Source organism: Mycteria americana, chromosome 25 (assembly GCF_035582795.1).
Source record: "Mycteria americana isolate JAX WOST 10 ecotype Jacksonville Zoo and Gardens chromosome 25, USCA_MyAme_1.0, whole genome shotgun sequence".
Lineage (NCBI taxonomy): Eukaryota > Metazoa > Chordata > Aves > Ciconiiformes > Ciconiidae > Mycteria > Mycteria americana.
The window spans coordinates 895,584-914,985 of NC_134389.1; the positions used below are offsets into that span (position 1 = coordinate 895,584).

A 19,402-nucleotide genomic window follows, 5' to 3' on the forward strand; every position below is an offset into this window, starting at 1 on the left:
CCGGCAGGGCATTGTGCCGGCGGCACGGGGCCCCCCTCCGTCCCCAGCGCCTGTCACAGCCCATTCCCGTCTTCGTTAGGGTGCTTGTTCCCGGGCATCGTCGCGCCCGGGGCTGGCTGGGAGCCCCGCGGGGGACGAGCGAGGACAGGGACAGGGACAAGCTGGTCCCCAACCACCTTGCCAAAAAGGATGGTGCTGCGTGGCCCCTGCGCCCCGCAGCCGTCCCCCCCCGTCCCCAGGGACGGGTTGGGGGCAGGGCTTGTCCCCCACCCTTGAGGGTGTCCCCAAGGAACCAGGGCCAGTCCTGAGCGGGACCACCCAGGAAAGGGGGGGGGGGAGTGGGGTGTCCGCGCCCGTAGCACCCCACAACCTTGCGGCCGCACCCATACGACCTGGGACCACCGCCCCGCTCCCCAAATTACAGAGCAGGTGATGCGGGGGTCACAGAGGAGGGGGCACAGCCGCCGGCCTGGGCGGGGGGGTCTCCGCACCCCGCGGGGCTCGGGGTGAACAGAAGGGGCTCTGTGCTCGCCCCAGCTGGGAGCGGAGCAGCCACCCCGGAGAAGCCGGGGGGCCGGGGCTGCTGGGCTCGCTCCTCCCTGTTTCCCGGCCCCGCAGAGGCCAGGGACAGAGGCGGATTGTCCAGGCTGGATATTCCGTCTCCTGCAGCTTCGGCGCCGGGAGCTGCGGGCAGCTGGCGGGGGAGGCAGGGAGTCAGAGCCGGGAAGAGACCCCCCTGGGCCGGACCCTCAGCTTCATCAAGAGGATGACGGGGAAGACGAAGGTAAGGAGGGGAAGAGGAGGGGGGTGGCGGGGCGATTCGCTCCCCGAAACGCGGCGATGGGGTTGGGATGGGGGGGGGGGGGGGGGGGGGGGCGTTCATTTGATGCTCTGCCCTTTGGGGAAGCTGTGCCTCAGTTTCCCCTCTCCTGCTTGGCGCCGTCCCGTCCGTCGCTGGGTTTTGTACTTCGGGACCTAAAGAGGGGGGGAAAAACCCCACACGCGCTCGGGGAAGGAGGCCGAGGATTAAGGCGTTTTGCCCAGCGGATACCGGATCCTGCCTGGGCACCGGCGACGCGGTTTCGGTGGTGCTGCCATCGCCTCCCTGTCCCCACGTTGACGCCGTCACGGTGCATCCGGAGCCACCGGGGAGAGCGTCGGACGGCGAGTGCCGGCGGCGGGCCCGGGATGGCAGCGGGCACCGGCGGCAAAGCCGCTCTCCCCCGGCAGCGAGGCGGGGGCCACGCAGGGCCCCCTGCCCGCCGTGGGGTACGGGTCGGTCCCCACCGGGGCTCGCCGGGCTCGGACCCCGCCGCGGCCGAGGAAATGAGGCTTTTCCTGGCGGCAGGCGCGCTTGTTTGTGCGCCGAGCTCCCCGTCCGTGTGCCCTTCCCCGGGCCCCTCCGCTCCATCCCAGCGGTTTCCTGGAGCGATTCCTTCATTTGGGATATTTTCCTCCGGCTCCTTCCCAGCTCGGAGAGTGGCAGGACCCTGCTGAGAACCCCCCCCCCCCCCCCCCCCCCCCGTGCCTCAGTTTCCCCATTTCTCATGGGGAGGCGATGCCTGCTTGTAGGGTGCCGGGGTGCTGAGGTTGACTCTGGGTGGCCGTGGGGCAGCGAGGGGGCACGGGGGGGGGTCCTCCCCGGCCACCACTGCCCCCTCCCGTGGGGCCAGGAGCTGAGGGGGAAACTGAGGCACAGCAGTGCACGCGGCATCTTGGGGACACAGGGGCCGCCGACGGCTTTGTGTCCCCGCGGCGTTGCAGTCCACCCCCTGCCACCCACTTCTGGGGGGCGAAGCCCACCTCGCCCCCCCCCCCCCAGCCCGGCCCCCCCGGGGTTGTGATTTGCCGCCATGCGAAGCCATTAATCCCCCCCCTTCCCCGGCCCCTGATCTCATCCTGCCTCCTCCCTGCCGGGCAGCGGCCGGCCGGATTAGCGGCCAGCTGTTAACATCATCACGGGGGCCGCGCTCCCCCCCCCAGCGCTGCGGCCGACGGGCCAAAACCCGCCCCGGCATGGCGGCACGGTCCGGACCCCACAGCCGGAACAACTCCGTCCTCGTCCCGCCCCACTGGGTGCTGAGCCAGGCCTTGCAAATGGGTTTAAATCCAGGATTTTTTATTATTATTATTATTATTATTTTTATTTTTATTTCGCGAGAGGAAAGGGCTGCTCAGGCCAGGCTCTCGCCAAGTCTCGGTTTAGCAAAGTTTGTCCTATAAAATGGCCGGGGAGGGAGAAGCGTCCTCGAAGGCTGGGAGCGCTGGCGGTGGTCTGGATCCGGCCCCCCGGGGGCAGATGGATGGGGAAAGGGGGTCGATCCCGGCCGAGGCAGCGGGACCCCCAGCCGTGCACGTGGCGATTGCATCAGGCGGAGCGGCGGAGGGGGGGGATTGGGGTGCGGGGGGAGCGGGGTGCCCACCCCAGCGTCACCGACGCGGTCCCCGCGGCGCTGGTGGCACGGGGATGGTGCCAGGCGTCCCTGCGGCCGTGCCGCCGGCCGAGGCGGCACCGTCCCCGGGGGGGGGGGGGGGGGGGGGGGGGGCACACATCGTGGGTCAGGCTCTGCAGAGGGTGCTCGTAGCCTGGGGGGGTCCCAAGAGGAGGCTGCAGCAGGGATGGGTCCCCGGGGTCCTGGGGCACCGCAGGAGAGAGGCGCTGGGGCTCAGTGGGGGACATCGGGGGGGGGGGACACCCACAACAGGGGGGCCCTCGAGAGGTCTGCGGGCAGCAGAGAGCATCCAGTGCCACTTTGGGGGGACAAGCTGGAGCCACGCAGGGTTTTGGAGCGCTGGGCGCTGGCCGTGGGGAGCGGGGAGGCCGCGGAGGGGAGGGACCGTGCTATTTCAGGAAGAAATAATAATCCCAGCCGCCGCGGCCGAGCTCGCCACCGCCTCGGGGACTCGGCGCGGTCCCGTCCCCGGGGAGCCCCAGCCATGTACGGCCGTCCCGCGCCCGGGGTGAGTCATGGGAACGGCTCAGCCACGGGGGTCCCGTGGGGGTCCCGGGGTGTCGCGGCCGCTGCGGGTCCCTGACGACGCCCGGTCGGCTCCCGCCCTTGCCGGGGATGGACGGTGTGATGCTGGGGGGCTGCGGGGCATGATGCGGGGGGACCCCCAGGATCCGGCACCCGCGATGCCGTGGGGCGGCTGCATCCCCGCAGCGATGCCCGTCGGCGGTTTTGGCGAGGGGCTGGTGCTGGGGTGAGTCTGGCCTCGCGGAGGGGGACTACGCGGTTTCCCCCCGGGGCCGTGGGGTCCCTCCTGCAACCGGATCACCCCCATCTCTTCCCTTCCTGACTTTTTATGGCCGAGCCGCCACCGCTTCCCCCTTCGCCCTCTGCTCCCACGTGATGCTCGCAGCACCGCGGGGCTTTCCACCGCCCGGATCTGGCCCTGCCGTGTGGGGAGAGGAACCAGAGCCCCCCACGGGTGTCACCGGAGCTTCCCCAGAGGCCGCATCCTGCCCCGGGGTGGCCGGGTGCCTGCTCGGGGTTTCCTTCCGTCGGTTTTGGGGCTGTTTTAGGGTTACGGCCGGGGAGGGGGAAGCAGAAGCAAACCCCGGCCGGAGGGGTTTGTACCCAGGGAGGAAATGAGAATTTAGGAATTGGGCTCTGGGTGAAAGGAGGAGCGTGACCGTGTCCCCCCCCAGATGCTCGGGGCAGCCTCGCGAGGGTTTGGTTCTGCTTTCGGGACCATGATTTAATTAAAACCCGGCCTTGGCAGCGGGGCCCCCGCCCAGGAACGAGTCGGCGCTGGGTTAACGGCCGCGGCTGCCTGCGAGAAAGCTGCTCCAAACCCAGGCTGGAGCTGCCGCCTGGTTTTGGGTCATTGGATGTGTTTTCCCGACAGCTCCGCTCCGGCTCCCGACTTCTCTTCCGTGGGAGCCGCGTGCGTGGGCGCGTCCCACCCATTTCCTGCGGGGTTTGCAGGGCCAGATGCGGCACCACCGTGCCCGTTTCCTCGGCCGCTGGCAATGATTTCTGCAGGGAAATCGAGGCAGCTCACAGAGAGCGGTGGCAGCTCTCGGCAGCGTTGGTGCCTTTCCGCGGTTACTCATTAAGCCGAGAGCCGCCGGCGTCTCTCCTGGTTGCCCACGCGGCTTCGTCCCCGTCCCCTTGGTGAGCGTCAAGTGCCGCCGGGCTCGGAAACGCGCAGAAAAGGGACGTTTCTTTGCTTAAGGAGCCGTTTGCACCCACGCAACCCCGCAGCGGCGTGGGCGGCTTTGCCCTGGGGTTCACCGGGTGACGCGTGGGGATGGGGTCCCCGAAAAGCCTCCCCTTGCCCGCGGCCCCGGGCTCTGCCGGGACTCGGAGCCGTCCCGGTGCCTCGGTTCTCCCGGAAACCTCGGTAGCGTTTTCTCTGGCAGCGAGCAGCAAAGAAGTCCGATAAATCCTGGCTTCTCCCAGCCGGCGAGTTAATGTTCAACCGGCTTGAGGTTAGCCCGGCTCCTGGTGCTGGGGTCCTCTCCGAAGCTGGCATTTTAAGGAAAAAAGCAAAATTTTTCTGAAATATCGCCTTCAGCCTGACTTTCCGTCGCTGGTGATCTGGATGGGAAAGGGGCATTTTCTGTGTTCCCCCCCCCCCGTCTCCCCCCCCCCCCCCCCCCCCCCGTCCCAAAGCTGGTGGGAAGCGTCAGCAGCCCCAGAGCAGCTCTCCGGGGGCAGGGTCTGGCATCGATTTGTTCCGTTTGGGAGATAAAAGCCCCAAAATGGAGGAAAAAGGTTGCGCTGGGTCCCCAACGTGGGGATGGGATTTGTGTGTCACCCCGAAACGGCGCTTTTGGGGAATTCAGGGCTCTGGGGGAGTTTTGGGGAGTCCCATGGCGGCTGGGCGACGGGGGATTGAAATCCCATGGGATTTTCTTCTTCTTTTCGGCATTCCAGCCCCGGTGTCACCCAGGGAGGACGCAGGCGGTGGACGGGTCGTGGTCCCCAACGGTGTGGGGTTTGCGTGGGGCCGAGGCTGGGCAGGGCCATGGGTGCGTGTGGGGAGGGGAAACTGAGGCACGAGAGCAAGGGCTGGCTATTGGGGCACCGATCTGGGGAGACCCCGGTGCGATGCTTCCAGAGCCGCTGGCCGGATCCGGAGCAGCTCCAGAGGGCCTGATCCAGAGTGACTCCGGAGTGACCGTTCCCAGCAGCCACGGCTGGATCTAGAGTGATGCTGGGTGGCCGTTCGCAGATCCGGAGTGACTGCGGGGTGGCTATTCCCAGCAGCCGTGGCCGGATCCGGAGTGACTCCGGGGTACCCGTTCCCAGCGGCCAGGGCCAGATCCGGAGTGACTCCAGGGTGCCCGTTCCCAGCGGCCAGGGCCGGATCCGGAGTGACTCCGGGGTGGCTATGCCCAACAGCCAGGGCCGGATCCGGAGTGACTCCGGGGTGCCCGTTCCCAGCGGCCAGGGCCGGATCCGGAGTGACTCCGGGGTGCCCGTTCCCAGGCTGCCGGTCCCCACCCGGGGCCCGATCCTGCGCGCTGCCGGTCCCGGCTCGAACAAAGGCCCGCGGGCAGCACGAGGCCGGGGCGGCAGCGCGACCCGCCCCCGGGGGGGCGGAGCCCGGAGCGGGCAGGAGCGGGCAGGAGCAGGCAGGAGCGGGCAGGAGCGGAGCGGCTCCGCGGATTATGTCCCGCATCGAGTCGCTGGCCCGGGCGAGGAGCGATCGTGCCAAGGTGGGTGCCGGCGGGCGGCGCAGCCCCCGGGACGCGGGGGTCCCCCCCAGCCCCTCTCCTTTTGGGAGGGGGGGGGGCATTTCCCTCCCCTGCTCCTGCTGGGGGGGGGGGGGGGTCACCCCCGTCCTGCACAGGGGGGTTCAATCCCCCGGGGGGGCCAACTTGGGGGGGCTCTGCCCTTCCCCACCCAGCTGGGGGGGGAGTTTTGGGGGTCCTGCCTGGGCGAGGGGAGGGCCGGAGGGGGGGCTGGGGCTGGGGCGATGCTCAGACCGGCGCTCAGAGGAATTGGGGGGGGGTTTAGGCACCTTGGAGGGGGTCCCTAGCAAAAGGGGGGCGGGGGGGGCGCAGGGAGGTGGGCGAGGATCCTCCGCAAGCCTGGGCGCAGCCGCTCCCCATTGTGCAGCGGGGTCTCCTGGGAAGACAATAACCCTCCTGCCTGCACCGCTGCCCGCACTCCTGCCCGCTGCCCTCGCCCCGACGCCCTCGCCCCGACCGCCCCGCTGCCAGGCGGGGACCGCCGCGACCCGCCGAACGTCCCGCCGGCAACTTCTTCGGCGAAGCAACGGCCAAACTTCCTCCATCGCTCTCGCCCGTCAGCCTTGTTTCCGCTGAAGCCGAAGGCCTTTTGGTGGCGTGGAAACCCTCCAGCTCCGCACGGCGGGTGAGGAAGTCGCCTTCTCCTCCTGCCGAGGGGGTGGGAGCAAGGTGGGACCCCCCCGCTGCGGTTTTATTGTCCGCAGCCTCGTAGAGACAAAGCCCTGCCATCGTTTGGGCGATGGGGAAACTGAGGCACGGAGCGCCGGGCCGCTCTCGTCCGTGGGAGCGTTTCCCCGTCACCCGTGACTTGGCGAGGGCGCGAGGAGGGGGGCCGGGCGCCGTCGCGCTGCCCGGAGCATGTGGCAATCGCCAGCGTGGCGAAACGATGGGCAAGGAGGGGGGCGAGGGGGGGCCCAGCTGGTGCCGGGCGCTGCCTGCGCTTGGCAGGGCTTTGTGCTCCCGCTGCCGGCTGCTGCGGGCGGGCGGGCGAGGCGGGCGTGCAAGGCGGGCGTGCGAGGCGGGGCGGGTGCGCGAGGCAGGCGTGCAAAGCTCCGCTCTCGCTCCCTGCCTCAGTTTACCCCGAACAGGGGATTTTCAGGGTGGGGGAAACCCAACGCACGGGCGTGGAGGGGCCTTGCGTGCACCGAGTTCGTCAGGTCTGAGGCGGCTGGGGAGCGGCTGGAGGTTTGGGGGTGCCCAGCGCCGAGATCTGGGTTTTGGGGGGACCGGCAGAGGTGGTGGCGGGGGGGAGGGAAGTGGTTGTTGGTTCCTGCGCCGGCCGGGGGGGGGAAATGGCGGTTTTTGTTTAAAGAAAGTTTCATCAAAGCCCGTTTTGCCCGCCCAGGGCCGTGCCCTGGGCCAGGGGGGGCTCTCGGGGTGTCCCCCCGGGAGGGGACGGCTCCCAGCCGCTTGGAGAGCAGCCACTGTCCCCGCCGCCGGCTGTCACTGCTTTAGAAACGGGGGGGGCCCCCCATCAAAGGCAGCGGGGGGGGGTACGGAGCCGCGGGGCCCCCCCCGGCTGGGATGTGCTGGTGGCAGATGGGATTTGTGGGGACCCCCCCCCCGTACCGTCCCGCCAGAGCTTTATAACCGTGGGGACCCCCTCTCCTGTGAAGGGACCTGCTTTTGGGGGGACTCCCAGCAGGGCAGTGCCCCCCCTTGCTGCTGCCTTCCCTGGAGCCCCCCAAAACAGCAGGGGGGGGTCCCTGCCGCTCCCATGCTGCACCCCCCCGCCTGCACCCCCCCAAACCCGCAGCCTGGCTCCTCCGGCGGCTTGAAACCTCAGAGGGGGCAAATTTGGGGTCAAATGGGGCTTTTGTGCACTGGGGGGGGCACCCCCATCTTCCTGGGGGGGGAAGGAGCTGCCGGGCATCCCCGTGCAGTTTCAGCCCCGGCATCTTTTGTTGCCACGCCGGTGAGGACGGCGCTGGCTTTGTTCAACGCCGGGGTGGCGGACGGGGGGGGACCGTCCCCAACAAGGAGGGGACCGACGTGCCTCCGTGACGCCATTTCAGGGGTCGGATCCATCACCCAGGTCAGACCTTCGCTTTTTCGGGGAGCCGCCCCCGCACCCCGGCTCTTCGCACCCGGTGCGGAGGCGGTGATGCCGCAGGTGGCTTTTTTTTGTGGGGGGACACGCGCACCCCGCGGGGTGGTGGCAGCTGGGGTTGTCGTCACCCAAAAACCTCTCCCCCGGGTCTGGCTGGAGTTTTTCGGCTCCGGAGGTTGGCGCGGGTGTGTTCTCACGCAGGAAAAGAAATCGGCTATCTTGGGCGAAGTCGTGTCGGTGCCAGCAGAAATACACCCGCCGTAGGCGTCACGCCGTGGCGCTGGGAAAAAAAAACCCAAAAACCCCCCAATTTCTATTTAAAGCGGAGAAACTTTCTGCTCTCCGCAGCGCCGGGAAGGTTGGGTGCGGGGGGACCCTCTGAAACGCCAGGCCGGAGAAGCCGCGGTGGCCGATGCCGGGGATTTGGCTCAACGCTCGTTTTTGTGCCGGCGGTGTTGGCCGGGGTTGGGGTTTTGGTGCTGGCTGCTGCTGGGTTTGGGGGTGCTGCTGGGGGGTGTTTGCATTGGGGTGTCCCCTGCTGGGGGTTTTTTTGGGGGTGGTGGAGGGACCCCCAGTTGCCCCGTCTGTTTTGGGGGGTGTGGGGACAGAGGTGGTGGCATGGCCACCGGTTCCCCCCCCCCCCCCCCCCGGTTATTTACAGCCACGCGGTGGCTCGTGTCCTGCCGCCTCCGACGTCCCCCCCCCACCCATGGGGTGCAGCCTGACACCCCCAAACCCGCTGCTGCACCCCGGCGTCCGGGCCGGGTGGGGGTCACCCCTTGCCGTGCCGGCGGTGGCCCCGTCCCCACACCGGGCTGCCGTGTCCTCGGCGGCCCACCGGCAGCAGGGACCCTCGGCGGCCCCCCCACCCGGCACAGGGGGGCCTTTTGTCCCCCACGGGGCTGGATTTGGGGCCGCTGTCGGAGGGTCTCCATCCAAAATGCCCCCCGTTCCCATCCCCGGTGGGCAGCCGGAGCCCCGCGTGGCTCCGAGCCCCCAAATCTCCCCCGGCCCCCCGCCCCCCAAAATACTTCCAGGGCGTCCGGGGCGATGCCGAAGCCCCGTGGGGTTTTATGGCATCGTGGGGTTTTATGGCACCGTCACCGGTTGCGCCCGTCCCCCCCCAGCGTGGCCTTTGTGGGGTGCAGGGGACCCAGGCGTGCTGCGGGGTGGGGGTCCGGGTGGGGGGGGACTCAAGCAGGGTGGGGGTCCGGGTGGGGGGGGACTCAGGTGTGCTGCGGGCTGGGGGTCCGGGTGGGGGGGGGACCCAGGCGGGGTGGGGGTCCGGGTGGGGGGACCCAGGCGTGCTGCGGGGTGGGGGTCCGGGGGGGGGGGGACGACCCAGGCGGGGGGTGGGGGTCCGGATGGGGGGTTCCGGGCAGGGTGGGGACCCCCAGGCGGGGGGTCCGGGGCGGGTGGGAGCCGGTGGCGGGGAGCGAATGCCGGCGGGCGCGGGCGGGGGGGCCGCGGCAGGAAGAGGAGCCGCCTCCCGCCTTTGTCTGGCGGCCGGGCCGCTTCCTGCGGCCGGGGCCGGGCCGGGGTCCCTCCGGGGAGGGGGCGAGCCCAGAGCAGGGGAAGGGAGACGGGGCGAAGAGGAAAGCGGAGGAACGGCACGAAAAGGGGAAAAGGAGAAAGAAAAGGGGAAAAAGAGGCAAGAAAAGGGGAAAAGGAGAAAGAAAAGGGGAAAAAGAGGCAAGAAAAGGGGAAAAAGAGGCAAGAAAAGGGGAAAAGGAGAAAGAAAAGGGGAAAAGGAGAAAGAAAAGCGGAGGAAAGGAAAGAAAAGCAGAAAAAAAGGAAGGGGAAAAAAGGGGGAAAAGGCCGAAAAAAGAAAAAAAAAAAAGGCAAGCAGAAAAAAAAGGCCGAAAAAAAGAAAAAAGGAAAAGAACAGAAGGCAAAAAAAGGGGGAAAAGGAAAAAAGGGAAAGCAAAAAAAAGGAAAAAAGAAAAAAGGAAAGCAAAAAGAAAAAATAGAAAAAAGGAAAGGAAAGCAAAAAAAAAGGCAAAAAAGTAAAAAGGAAAGCAAAGCAAAAAAAGGCAAAAAAGTAAAAAAAAAAACCCCAACCAAACAAAAAACAAACAGGAAAAAAAAAAGCAGCAGCAAAAAAAAAAAGCCAAGAAAAAAAGCCCCGGGAACAATCGGGGCCGGAGCGGGCAGATGTGGTGGCCGAGGCTCGGTGGGCACCGGGCCGGGGCCGGGGGGCCGGGGGGGCTGCGGGGCTGGGATGTGCTGCTGCTCCTGTGCCCCGTTCCCGGCGGACGGGGAGGTGGAGAGACCCCTCTGCGGAGAGCGGGTGAGCCCCCCGTCCCCCCGGCTCCGCGTGAGCCCTGCCGTGGGTCCCCCCGGTGCGGAGCGGGGGCCGTGGCTGCACACCCCACACACACCCCCCCCCGTGTCGCCTCTCCCTGGGGACCACGGGGCAGGGGGATGCTCTGCTCAGCCCCTCTGCTCAGCCCCACTCCTGTCCCACGGGCTCCCGTGGTCTTCCTCACCTTCCTCCTCACCCGCCCGGCTGCTCTTCGGGGGCCCTCGGCCTCTCGCCCGCCCTCCGGGGGGGGTCGGGAGCGGGGATGGAAACCGGGCCCCCCTTCGGTATCGCGCTGAGCCGTGGGGAGGGGGATTTGGGGCCCAAAGCGCCGCCGTTTTGGGGGGGCTGGTGCCGAGCGGGTCTGTTTGGCGGGTGCCCCGGTGCCAGGCGCGGCCGGGTGCCACGGTGGGGGGGGACAAAGGCAGCTCTGTGCCGGTCGGGGCGCGGGGGGGGTCCGAGGCAGGAGCGGACGCCCTCGAGATGCTCGGGACGCCGCCGGCTCGCTCCCGTTTTCTGGGAGGGGAGAACCACGGCTGGACCCGACACCGTCCCCATGGGGGGCAGCTGGCTTCCGAACCCCCGTTTTGGGGGAAAAAGGGCGAAAATACCCACTTTGGATCAAAAAGGAGGTGGGAAGGCGCAGGGCTGCCGGCTGCGATGCTCCGGAGATGCCCCCAGCCCCCGTGGGTGCCGGGGAGGCATCGTCACCCCCTCCCCGCTGCGGCCCCCGCATCTCGTCCCCATTGGGGCTGGCGGCTGCGGTGCCGGGGGGGGGACGTGTGCTGGGGCGGGGGGGATTTCTCCCGCAGCCGCCCGGTTGTCATGGTTATGGGATGATGGGAAGCACGGGCGAGCAGAGCGATCGGGGTGGCTTCTCCCCAGCCGCTCGGCTCCCTGTCCTCGCCCCCCCGGGGCGGCAGGACCCCCCGAGCATCGCGGGGCACCGGGGCGTCCCGCGTCACCCCCGGCTCCCCGCAACCATGAACTGCGTCCCGAAGCAAGCGGGGGCCGCGCCGGGTGGTGCTGCCGGGCGCCCGCCGTGCCGCAGCCCCATCAGGCGCCCGTCGCATCTCTCCGGGCAGAGCAAGGAGAAGGAGAAGATGAAGGAGGGCAAGGAGAAGGACGCCCGCTACACCAACGGCCACCTCTTCACCACCATCACCGTCTCCGGCATGACCATGTGCTTCGCCTGCAACAAGAGCATCACGGCCAAGGAAGCTCTTATCTGCCCCAGTGAGTAGCCAAAACGGCCGGGGTGGCTTTGCCGGGTGGGCACGGCAATCCCCGTTGCAAGCGGCCGGTTGTTCCCAGTTTGGCCGCGTGGATTCGTGCCGCGGAGCAGGAGGGGCGCTCACGGAGATGATTTCTCCGAGGCATCCCAGCAAACGCCGGCGTGCCACCTTGGCACGTCCCGGCCAGGCAGCCGGCACCATCGCCTCCTTCCAGCTCCGCCGGCGCGGGCGATGCTGCGGTGCCGGATGGAGCCGGTGTGCCCGTGGCACCGGGCTGGCGCGGGGCATCGCGTCCTCCGGGCCTCGGGGGGGGGGTCTCGGCAGCGCCGCGGCGGCTCAGCTGCTCCCCGGCAGCTGCAGCTCCGGCAGCGCCTGGTGGCATCCGCGTCCGCCCGGATTCCCGCTGCATCTGCTCCCATCGCTCCGGCGATGGCGGCTCCGCAGGGATGGGGGTGGCGGGAGGGTCCCCCCGATGTCTCCGGGGGTGGCCGTGCCGTCACCTCTCCCCGTCCGCTTCCCCCCCCCAGCCTGCAACGTCACCATCCACAACCGCTGCAAGGACACGCTGCCCAACTGCACCAAGGTGAAGCAGAAGGTGAGCGCCCGCCTGGCTGCGGCCGGCGACACGAGCTGGCCGGTCTCAGCCGCGCCAGGGTGGTTTTTTTTGGGGGGGGGGGGACGCTGGCACAGTGACACCCGCCGTGACGCCTCCGCTCCCTCCCCCAGCAACAGAAAGCGGCGCTGCTGAAGAACAGCTCGGCGCTGCAGTCGGTCTCGCTGCGCAATAAAAGTGAGTGGGGTGCCGTGTGCCGGGGGGTGGGGAGGACAGCCCTTCCTCCTCCTCCGTGCTGCCTGTCACCGGGGCGTCGGGGCAGGGCCGGGTCCCTCTCCCGGCTGCGGGGACACCCCGAGGGAGGGCTGGGGGACACGGCCCCGGGTGGGGACGCTGGCGGGGATGCTCTATCGGGGTGTCCCCGTGGGCGGTGGGGACACCGTGCACAGCCTGGGGGGTACGGGGGGGTGGCGGCGCTGACCCCCAGTGTCCGTCCCCCCCCCAGCCGCCATCCGGGAGCGCCCCAACTCGGCCATCTACCCCTCGGAGAGCTTCCGCCAGACGCTGCTGGGTCCCCGCCGTGGCCGACCCTCCCTCTCCCTCTCCAAGAGCGTCTCTACCACCAACATCGCAGGGTAAGCGGGGGGGGGACGGGACGACCGGGGGGGGCCGGGAGGGGGCCGGGGGCGTCCCCAGAGCGTCACCATCATGTCCCCCCGCAGGACGTTCAACGATGAGTCTCCCCTGGGCATACGGCGGATCCTGTCCCAGTCCACGGACTCCCTCAACATGCGCAACCGCACGCTCTCCGTGGAGTCGCTCATCGACGAAGGTGGGGACCCGCCGGGGCGGGTGACGCGGGGTCGGGGGGACACGGGGCGCGGGGCCAGCCCCCCCCGGCTCCCACCGCCCTCCCGCGCAGGCCCCGACGTCATCCTCAACCAGCTGATGAGCGACTTCGAGACGGACGGGAAGGACTTCGAGGCGGATTCCTGGAGCTTGGCCGTGGACAACAGCTACCTGCAGCAGCACAAGATGGACGTCATGAAGCGGCAGGACGTCATCTACGGTGAGCGGCCGCGTGGGGACGCTGGGCTGGCGGGCTGGAGGGGGACGACGGGGGGACAAGGGTACAGAGGTGAGTTGGGGATGGAGGGACAGCTTAGGGGACACAGGGATGGGTCAGAGGTGCAGGAACAGGGATGCAGAGATGGGGGACACGGGGACAGGGTAGGGGACACGGCTGGGTCGGAGATGCAGGGATGGGGATGAAGAGATGGGGACATGGGGACAGGGTAGGGGACACAGGGATCGGGGACACAGGGACAGGGTAGGGGACACAGGAATAGGGACACAGAGATTGGGGACACAGGGACAGGGTAGGGGACACAGGGACAGGTCAGAGACGGGGGACACAGGGACAGGGTAGGGGACAGTGATGGGTCAAAGACGCAGAGAGGGGGATGCAGGGGTGGGGGACAGGAGAACAGGGTGGGGGACACAGGGATGGGATGAAGAGATTGGGGACACAGGGACAGGGTAGGGGACACAGCGGGTGGGTCAGAGGCGCAGGGACGGGGGACTCGGTGACAGGGTGGGGGACACAGGGATGGGGATGAAGAGACGGGGGACACGCGGAGGCGGTGGGGACGGGGCGAGGCGCCGTCCTCGCGGCGCAGAGCAGGCTGGGACCCGCCGCGGTGGCCGTCCCCTCTCACCCATCCCGTCCCGCCGCAGAGCTGATCCAGACGGAGATCCACCACGTCCGCACGCTGAAGATCATGGCCAACATGTTCCGCAAGGCCATGCTGGAGGATCTGCAGGTGGACCCGGCCACGGTGCAGAAGATCTTCCCCTGCGTGGATGAGCTGAGCCAGATCCACGAGCGGTTCCTGGCGCAGCTCCTGGAGCGTCGCAGGGAGTCCCTGGCCCACGACAGCAACAAGAACTTCGTCATCAACCGGCTGGGGGACATCCTCATCAACCAGGTGGGGACGGTGCGGGGCCACCACGGCCGGCGGGTGCCGGCGAGGGGCTACGGGGTCACTGACGTCCCCTCATCTCCCCCCGCCAAGTTTTCGGGTGCCAGCGCGGAGCAGCTGAAGAAAGTCTACTCCGAGTTCTGCAGCAAGCACACCAAAGCCGTGAAGGAGTACAAGGACCTGCTCGCCCGTGACAAGCGCTTCCAGCATTTCATTCGGGTGAGCGCCCGTCATCCCCGTATGGCTCCGGAGGGACCCCCGGGATGGGTGTCGGGGTCTCCCCGCGGGCTCCGGGCTTCGTGCCCCGCTGGAAGACCCTTCTGCCGACTCTGTGCCTCAGTTTCCCCAACTGCGTGTCTCTCCCTAATGCCTCTTAGCGTGGTTATGAGCCCTGAAGGGGGGCTGCCGCGGCTAACGGGGTGCCCTGTGCTTCCTTCCCTCCTCCCCTCCCTCCGGCCGGCCAGAGGATGACGCGGTCCCCGCTGCTCCGACGTCACGGGGTGCCCGAGTGCATCTTGCTGGTGACGCAGAGGATCACCAAGTACCCGGTGCTCATCGAGCGCATCCTGAAGAACTCCAAAGGTAGCGGGGCTGGGGGCGGGCGGGCAAGACGGGGAGCCGCCCGTGCCGGGGGGGGGGACCTTCCAGCCCCGACCGTGTCCCCCCAACCCTTCATCCCAGACAACGAGGGTGACTCCACGGACCTGTCGCGAGCGCTGAAGCTGGTGAAGGAGCTGATCTCCTCCATCAACGAGGAGGTGCACATGTGCGAGATGAACGCGCGGCTGTGGGACGTCTACAGGCGGGTGGACGGCCGTGCCAAAGTGCAGCTGCCGTGGGAGAGCCGCGCCGGCGTTTTCGGCAAGGACGAGCTCCTGCGGCGTAAGCTGGTGCACAGCGGCTGCATGCTCTGGAAGACGGCGGCTGGGCGCTTCAAAGGTGGGGACCAGGGTGCTGGGGGGTTGACCGGGGTGCTGGGGATGGAGATGCAAGGGCGGGGGGATGCGCAGGGACCGGGGTGCTACGGGATGGGGATGCCCGGGGACCGGGGTGCTACAGGATGGGGGTACCAGGGGACGGGGATACTGGGGGACCAGGGTGCCAGGGCATGGGGGTACCGGGAGATGGGGATACTGGGGGACCAGGGTGCCAGGGCATGGGGGTACTGGGAGATGGGGATACTGGGGGACCAGGGTGCCAGGGCATGGGGGTACCAGGGGATGGGGATACTGGGGGACCAGGGTGCCAGGGCATGGGGGTACCAGGGGATGGGGACGCCCGGGGACCAGGGTGCCAGGGCATGGGGGTACCAGGGGATGGGGGTACTGGGGGACCAGGGTGCCAGGGCATGGGGGTACCAGGGGATGGGGATACTGGGGGACCAGGGTGCCAGGGCATGGGGGTACCAGGGGATGGGGACGCCCGGGGACCAGGGTGCCAGGGCATGGGGGTACCAGGGGATGGGGGTACTGGGGGACCAGGGTGCCAGGGCATGGGGTACCAGGGGATGGGGCTGCCTGGGGACCAAGGTGCTATGGGATGGGGGTGCCAGGGCATGGGGCTGCTGGGGGAGCAGGGTGCCAGGAGATGGGGATGCCAGGGGATGGGGATACTGGGGGACCAGGGTGCCAGGGCATGGGGTACCAGGGGATGGGGATGCCCAGGGACCAGGGTGCCAGGGAAATGGGGTACCAGGGGATGGGGATGCTGGGGAAGCAGGGTGCTATGGGATGGGGGTACCGGGGGATGGGGATGCTGGGGGAGCAGGATGCCAGGGAATGGGGTACCAGGCCATGGGGATACTGGGGGACCAGGGTGCCAGGGGATGGGGATACTGGGGGACCAGGGTGCCAGGGAATGAGGTACCAGGGGATGTGGATACTGGGAGACCAGGGCATGGGAATGCCCAGGGACCAGGGTGCCAGGGAAATGGGGTACCAGGGGGTGGGGATGCTGGGGGAGCAGGGTGCTGTGGGATGGGGGTGCCAGGGCATGGGGCTGCTGGGGGAGCAGGGTTGCCAGGAGATGGGGGTGCCAGGGGACTGGAGGTACGTGAGGATGGGGCTGCCCGGGACCACAGTGCCCAGGGATGGAAGACGCCAGAGGATGGGGGCACCCGCGTTTGGGGATGCTGGGGGGCTGGGGTGCCAGGGAACGGGGGGTACCGAGGGGTTGGAGGCACCTGGGGCTGGAGACGCCAGGGACCAGGGCGCCAGGGGATTGAGGCGCGAGGGGATGGGGAGGCTTGCGGAGCGGGGTGCCGGGAGGCCCTCGCCCTCTACGGGCGAATTTAGGAGCAGCCCTGGGACTAAGGGGGCCCTGGGGCTCCGCGGGGTGGGACACGCCGCGGCCTGACGCCCACCCCAGCATCTCACCCCCGCGCTCCCTCCCAGACGTCCTGGTGCTGCTGATGACAGACGTCCTCATCTTCCTGCAAGAGAAGGACCAGAAATACACCTTCCCCATGCTGGTGAGCCGCCGCAGCCCGGCCCCCCGCCGCTGCCGGGACGGCTGTGCCGGCACCGGGACCGCGTTCCGACCCTGTCGCCCGTCCTGCAGGACAAGCCGGCCGTCATCTCCCTGCAAAACCTCATCGTGCGGGATATCGCCAACCAGGAGAAGGGGATGTTCCTGATCAGCGCGGCACCGCCGGAGATGTACGAGGTCCACGCCGCCTCCCGCGACGACCGCAACAACTGGATGAAGGTCATCCAGCAGACGGTCAGCCTGTGAGTGTCAGCCCCAGAGGGGGGGGGGGGGGCCGGATTTTTGGGGGGTCCCCACAGCCGTGGGGTGGGCGATGGGGAGGGTGACGGCGGGTGCAGCTCCGGGTTGGGTCTGCCGAGCCTTGGCAGATGCGGTCAGTGGGAAGGGCGGATGCGGTGTGACGGGGTGGGGGGGTCCCGGCTCTGACCCCCCCCCTTCCCTTCCAGCTGCCCCAGCCGCCAGGACTTCCCCCTGATCGAGACGGAGATCGAAGCGTCCTTACGCAAGCTGAAAGGTGGGTGCCGCCAGCGTGGGGGTCCCCATCCCCGTCCCCTCCTCTCTACTTGTCCCCCCGCCCCTCCTCATCCTCCCCCCACCCCGCAGACCGTATCCTGCAACACGATCGGAAGATCACGGCGCTGCTGGAGGAGAAGGTGGGGCTCTTTGCCGACATGCTGGCCCTGGCCAGCGGCTGCGAGGAGCCCTCGCCCACCCTGGCCCCCCGCACCCTCTTCCACTCCGACTCGGCCGAGGGTTCCCGAGGGGAGAAGCTGATGCACGACGCCATCCGGGAAGGTACGGGCGGCACTGCGGATGCGCGTACCCGAACCACCCGGCTGCGATGCTCCGGCACGCTCTGGGGTGGCGATGCTCCAGATGGGGAAACTGAGGCACGGGGCTGGGCTGGCGTCCCGTTCCGCGCCCCCCCCCCGCGGCGTGGGGCTCATCCTGCACTTCCCTGCAGTGGAGTGCCTGAAGGAGATATTCACCGGCTCCGGACGCGACCGGGACCAGAATAACCTCGCCGAGGCCGAGAGCTGCCCCAGCCCCAGCGCCAGCAGTAAGGCGGGGGACGGGGGACGCGTGCCAGCCAGGGGAGGGGGCTGCGCCGGGCTCGGGGTCCCCTGGGACCGCGGGGGGGTCTCACCCCCTGCCTCTCCCCGCAGACGGCGACGCTGGCAGCTTCAACGGCTCCCTGGAGTTCTGCAGGGCGGATTCAGATGCTGGGCAGAGGGTGAGCGGGGCGGGGGGGGGGGGGACGGGACGCCGGGGGGGACACCCCCACCCCGTGCCGGGGCCACCGCGGCGTCATTGGTCTCTCTCCGTAGGATGGGAACGGCAACCAGCTCCTGCAGAGGGTACCCCAGGAGGTAAGGGGGGACGGGGTGGCGGAGAGACCCGGCTCCCTCCCCGCAGCGCCCGCGTGCCTCGGTTTCCCCGCCCGGCTTCACCGGGGATTCACCGCCCCGTCCTCTCCTCCCCAGGAGATCAACCAGCGGCTGGTGAACCTCTACACCCTCCTGCACGGGCTCCAGGTTGGTGGGGAGGAAGGGGCCGGGGCCGGGGGGGGACGAGGCGGCATCCCCCCTGCCCCCGCAGCCCCCTGCCCACACCCCTGCCCGCCTCCCCGCAGGCGGTGGTGAGCCAGCAGGACACGCTGCTGGAGCTGCAGCTGCAGGAGGGCACCGAGAAGCCGTCCCGCCGCGGTTCCCAGCCGGCCCCGGCCGAGCCGGCGGCACGAGCGGGCGAGAAGCCCGGCACCACGGAGCTGGCGCTGCTGCAGCGGCAACACGGGCTGCTGCAGGAGGAGCTGGGGCGCTGCCGGCAGCTCTGCCAGGAGCGGGCGCAGGAGGCGGCGGCGCTGGAGACGCGGCTGCGGGACAGCGAGCAGGAGCGTGCCCGGCTGGAGCGCGAGCTGGAGGAGGCCCGGCGGCAGCTGGGCGCTCTGCGGCAGGACGGCGGCACGCGGGGACGCCGCGGGACCGATCCGCGGCGGAGGAGTCTGCCGGCCGGGGATGCGCTCTATCTCAGCTTCACCCCGCCCCAGGTAGCGGGGAGGATGGGCTCGTGCGTGGCGTGAGTGCGTCCGGCCTCAGCCCGGCAGGGTTTGGGGTGCAGGGAGGCTGGGGCGGGGGGGGAAGGATGTGCTCATGCATGACATGAGTGCGTCCGGCCTCAGCCCACCTGTGTTTGGGGTGCAGGGAGGGGTTGGCAGGGGTGAAAAGATGTGCTCATGCGTGACATGAGTGCATCCGGCCTCAGTTCACCCGGCTTTGGGGCCTGCGGGGGGTGGGGGGGAAGGTGCGTTCATGCATGACATGAGTGCATCCGGCCTCAGCCCCCCCCGGGTTTGGGGTGCAGGGAGGTGGGGGGGGGATGGTGAAAGATGCACTCATGCATGGCACGAGCGCGTCCGGCCTCAGCTCATCCGGCTTTGGGGCCTGGGGAGGCAGTGGGAGGGGTGAGAAGACGTGCTCATGCATGGCACGAGCGCGTCCGGCCTCAGCCCACCCGGGTTTTGGGCCTGGGGGAGGTTTGGTGGAGGGGGGAAGACGCGCTCATGCATGACACGAGCGTGTCCAGCCTCAGCCCCCGCGTGTTGGGGGGCGGGGGGGGCTCAGGCCTGACCCGCCCCCCGCCTCCCTCGCAGCAGCTGAGCCACAGCCCCCACCCCGCCAGCCTCTCCTACCACCACCCTGCCTTCGCCCCCTGCCCCCGGGAGGAGCTGGATTACCGGGGGGGCGATCCCGACCGGCTGCGGGAGGGTGAGGACGCCCTGGACGCGCTCCTGGAGGACGAGGGCTTGGGGAGCCGCCACTCCCCCCCCGCCAGCCCGCGAGGTGGGTCCCCGGGGCGGGGGGGGGCCGGGCACCCCCCGGGCACCCCCCGGGCACCCGGTTTCTCCCCGGGGCGGGGGTCTAACGCGACGTTTTCCCGTAGATTTCCTGAGGATGCAGGATATTCCCGAGGAGGTGGAGAGCAGCCAGGAGCTGAAGGAGGGCGACGGGGGCTCCTCGGACAGTTAGGGAGCGGCTCCAGCCCCTCGCCGGCCCCCCCGGCACCCCACGCCCCCCCCCCCCCCCAAA

At 69.2% G+C, this 19,402-nt stretch overlaps 1 protein-coding gene across 8 annotated transcripts; it reads left to right on the forward strand.

Moving 5' to 3' along the window:
* Positions 1-629: 629 nt before the first annotated feature.
* On the forward strand, positions 630-19,395 carry ARHGEF2 (Rho/Rac guanine nucleotide exchange factor 2). 8 transcript variants are annotated; one of them, XM_075524793.1, is made up of 23 exons: positions 5,571-5,671; positions 6,269-6,376; positions 11,145-11,295; positions 11,822-11,889; positions 12,021-12,084; positions 12,353-12,482; positions 12,570-12,679; positions 12,770-12,916; positions 13,585-13,835; positions 13,923-14,048; positions 14,294-14,411; positions 14,511-14,768; positions 16,223-16,299; positions 16,389-16,558; positions 16,763-16,830; positions 16,920-17,111; positions 17,281-17,376; positions 17,483-17,550; positions 17,645-17,686; positions 17,801-17,851; positions 17,950-18,363; positions 18,967-19,156; positions 19,257-19,395. In XM_075524793.1, the coding sequence occupies exons 3-23, from the start codon at positions 11,163-11,165 to the stop codon at positions 19,340-19,342; spliced, it is 2,859 nt and encodes a 952-aa protein (XP_075380908.1). In that variant the 5' UTR covers positions 5,571-5,671; positions 6,269-6,376; positions 11,145-11,162; the 3' UTR covers positions 19,343-19,395. The 8 variants fall into 8 exon arrangements, with proteins under 8 accessions (XP_075380905.1, XP_075380904.1, XP_075380902.1 ...); XM_075524790.1 differs by lacking the exons at positions 5,571-5,671; positions 6,269-6,376 and adding an exon at positions 630-784; XM_075524789.1 differs by lacking the exons at positions 5,571-5,671; positions 6,269-6,376 and adding an exon at positions 2,821-2,961.
* The last annotated feature ends 7 nt before the right edge of the window (positions 19,396-19,402 follow it).